The 2,805-nt window shown below is 42.5% G+C and overlaps 1 protein-coding gene across 1 annotated transcript; it reads right to left on the bottom strand.

The window, feature by feature from the left end:
- Positions 1 to 2,076, bottom strand: LOC129773967 (uncharacterized). The gene has a single exon (XM_055777646.1). It carries the CDS (start codon positions 2,074 to 2,076, stop codon positions 1 to 3), a length of 2,076 nt encoding a protein of 691 aa, XP_055633621.1.
- Positions 2,077 to 2,805: the final 729 nt, after the last annotated feature.

Below are 2,805 nucleotides of genomic sequence, written 5' to 3' on the forward strand. Positions count from 1 at the left end.
CTAGCATGAATAGAGCAGTAGAGTGCGATAGAAGAACAAGGAGAGCCCGCCATCAGTTTGATATGTACGTTTGAAGAGTAAAGACAAGAAAATAAATACGTTATAATAAATCATCGAGTATTCTTTACAAAATACAATAGATAGACCTTGAAATACCGTTTCCATACGACGTTGCCAGATCGCTGGAATGTTTGCCGCCCCGTAGACTGCTCTTGTAGGGCGTACCAGTCCATGTGTTGGTGTATTGAGAGTTAGAACATGTTGGAACTCCACATCAATAGGAAGGTGTGTGTAAGCGTCCGTAACATCCAGATGACAGAACAAACTGGCTCCATTCATTTGGTTGAAAATGTATTCGATTTTGGGGATCGGATGTTCGTTGATAATCATTCGAGGGTTTACCGTTGGTTTGTAATTGCCGGTGATGCGTAGTTTTCCGTTCTTCTTGACCACAATGTGTGTGGGGGAGGCCCATTCAGAGTAATCCACTCTCTCATAGGCACCGGGTGCTAATTTTTTATCAATTTCTTCGGCATATTGGCTTTTCAATGCAAGTGGTACGTCTCGAGCTTTTACGAAAATGGGAGTTGTTCCAGGTTTCAAATGCACTGATGCGGGAGGCCCAATCAGCTTACCAGGGGTGTCACTGAAAACATCCTCGAAGTTCACCAGCAACTGCGAAAGAGCCTCTCGTTCTACTGCACATGTCGATTTTGTAGATACTAGTGAATGTATCGGATCAGTTTTTGAGAACAGCTCGTTTAGATTTACCTCTTTCATGAATTGCGAAATCCATTCCCTTCCAAAAAGGGCGTCATAGTCCCCGGACACAACGTACAAGTTCAGTTTGTGTGTAGTTGCTCCGACGCTGACATTCACTGGAAGAAGACCCATGCACATAATTTTGTGTCCGGTGTAACTGGAGAATTGCCGATCTGTGCCCTTTAGTGTAAACGTGGGTTTGATCGTTCGTAGCTTTTTCTCGCTAATGATGCCGCACGGGGCTCCGGTATCAACCTCCATTTCCAGGAGGCCGTCTATTTCGACACTGACTACCTTTTTCTGGCACGCAGCGACTGAATGAATTTTGCTCAACCGCATTACTTCGTCGACTTCTTCAGAAGGCTTCTCCAATTGCACTTGAGACGTGGAGCGATCCTGTGATTGATATTTACTGGACCTACAAGCTTTGGCAATGTGCCCTTTTTTCTCACAGGTGAAACAAGTTGCATTGCGGAACTTACATTGACTACGTGTATGTTGACCACCACAGCCACTGCATACTCTAGAGTCGTATGTTGGTTTCCCACTACCCTTGTATAGGTGTGACGAAGATACGTCATTTGGATTTCCCCTCCGTGTCTTCGGTGGCTCATAACCTAACTTGTTGGTTCCCTCTGGAACTAGCGATTGTCTTACCGTTCTCACTTCTTTAGCTGTGTTACGGGTAGCTTCAATTGTGTGCGCAATCTCGAAAGCGTCATTGAATGTCGCCGGTTTCTTTGCTATAATTTCGTCGCACAGTTCGCGTGAATCGAAACCGTGTAAGAGCTGTTCGATCAACATTCTATCAAGGAATTCTCCATATTCACAATGCGCAGCACCTTGTCTGAGCCGGAGAACGAAACTGGACACGGATTCGTCGCTCTGTTGCACGATCTCCCGAAACTTTATACTCTCAACGTATTTATTTTTTGGCTGGTCGAAGTGATTTACTAGTGCCGATCGAAGTTCGTCGAACGAGATGTCCGCTGGATCGCGAGGACTTATCAGGAATTTGATGGCGTTATTCAATTCTGTACCCATATGCACTCGAGCATAGTGTGGGTATTGTTCTGCCGGAATCTTACTCAATTGCAGAGACCATTCAAAGCGCTTGAAATAGTCAGTAACGGATGTGTTGTCCGAAATACGGTATTCGGGAACAGAAAACGAAGGTGGTTTCACGGGTGGCACCATTGCATCTCCGGCAGGATTCATTTGCCCCAAAGTGGATTGGATGGATGACTTCAGGGCGTCGGCTATCATTTTTGTGAGAGATTGCATTAGCTCTGCATTCGGGTCTTGGGAAGCCATTTTGCTTTTCGTGGAATCGAAGCGTACGCGACTTTTTTTCGACCGAAAAACTTTTACTGCTGTATCCCACTTCTGACACCAAAATGTTACATATTCAGGAATCACAGAAGTGTTAACCACATATACGAAGATATGTTACTACTTTTATTGAAATACTGTATTAATTTAAGCGAATAACAATTTTTAGAAATCGGGATAAAGAGAACCGTGTGTAGCTTTTATTCGATCTATTTTTTTATAACTGCAGGCAGTGGCGCCAGAACGATTTTAGGATAATCTAACACTGTTTGCATATACAACAGTTTCTTTGTATGTTTTCGTTTTTATTACGTCCGGTGTTCAGTTCCTGAAGAGAGGGAAACATTGCATCGGAATTTCCACCCTACATCTTTTTGTGATTCTCTTGTCATCTAGCATAGCATAATAGCAGCGACCTATCAGAGATGAACATTCAATTATTTTCCAACCGTAAAGCAGTTAGCAATAAAATTAGGGCCACATAACAAATAACAACCAAGGTAGCAGAAAAAGTATTTAAAATCATGTTGGAACCTGAATAAAGCATACATACCAACAAAAACAAAACCTGAATAAACGCTATGTTATATTTTGGAAATGTATTATTTTATCAATATCTCAGTACTGTTAGTGTTTGAACGATATCAAAGTTCAATTATAAAGCCTTATTCCTGTATACACTTCACGGTGAAAACGAAATGAATTGTATCC

Source organism: Toxorhynchites rutilus, chromosome 3 (assembly GCF_029784135.1).
Source record: "Toxorhynchites rutilus septentrionalis strain SRP chromosome 3, ASM2978413v1, whole genome shotgun sequence".
In the NCBI taxonomy this organism is placed as follows: Eukaryota; Metazoa; Arthropoda; class Insecta; order Diptera; family Culicidae; genus Toxorhynchites; species Toxorhynchites rutilus.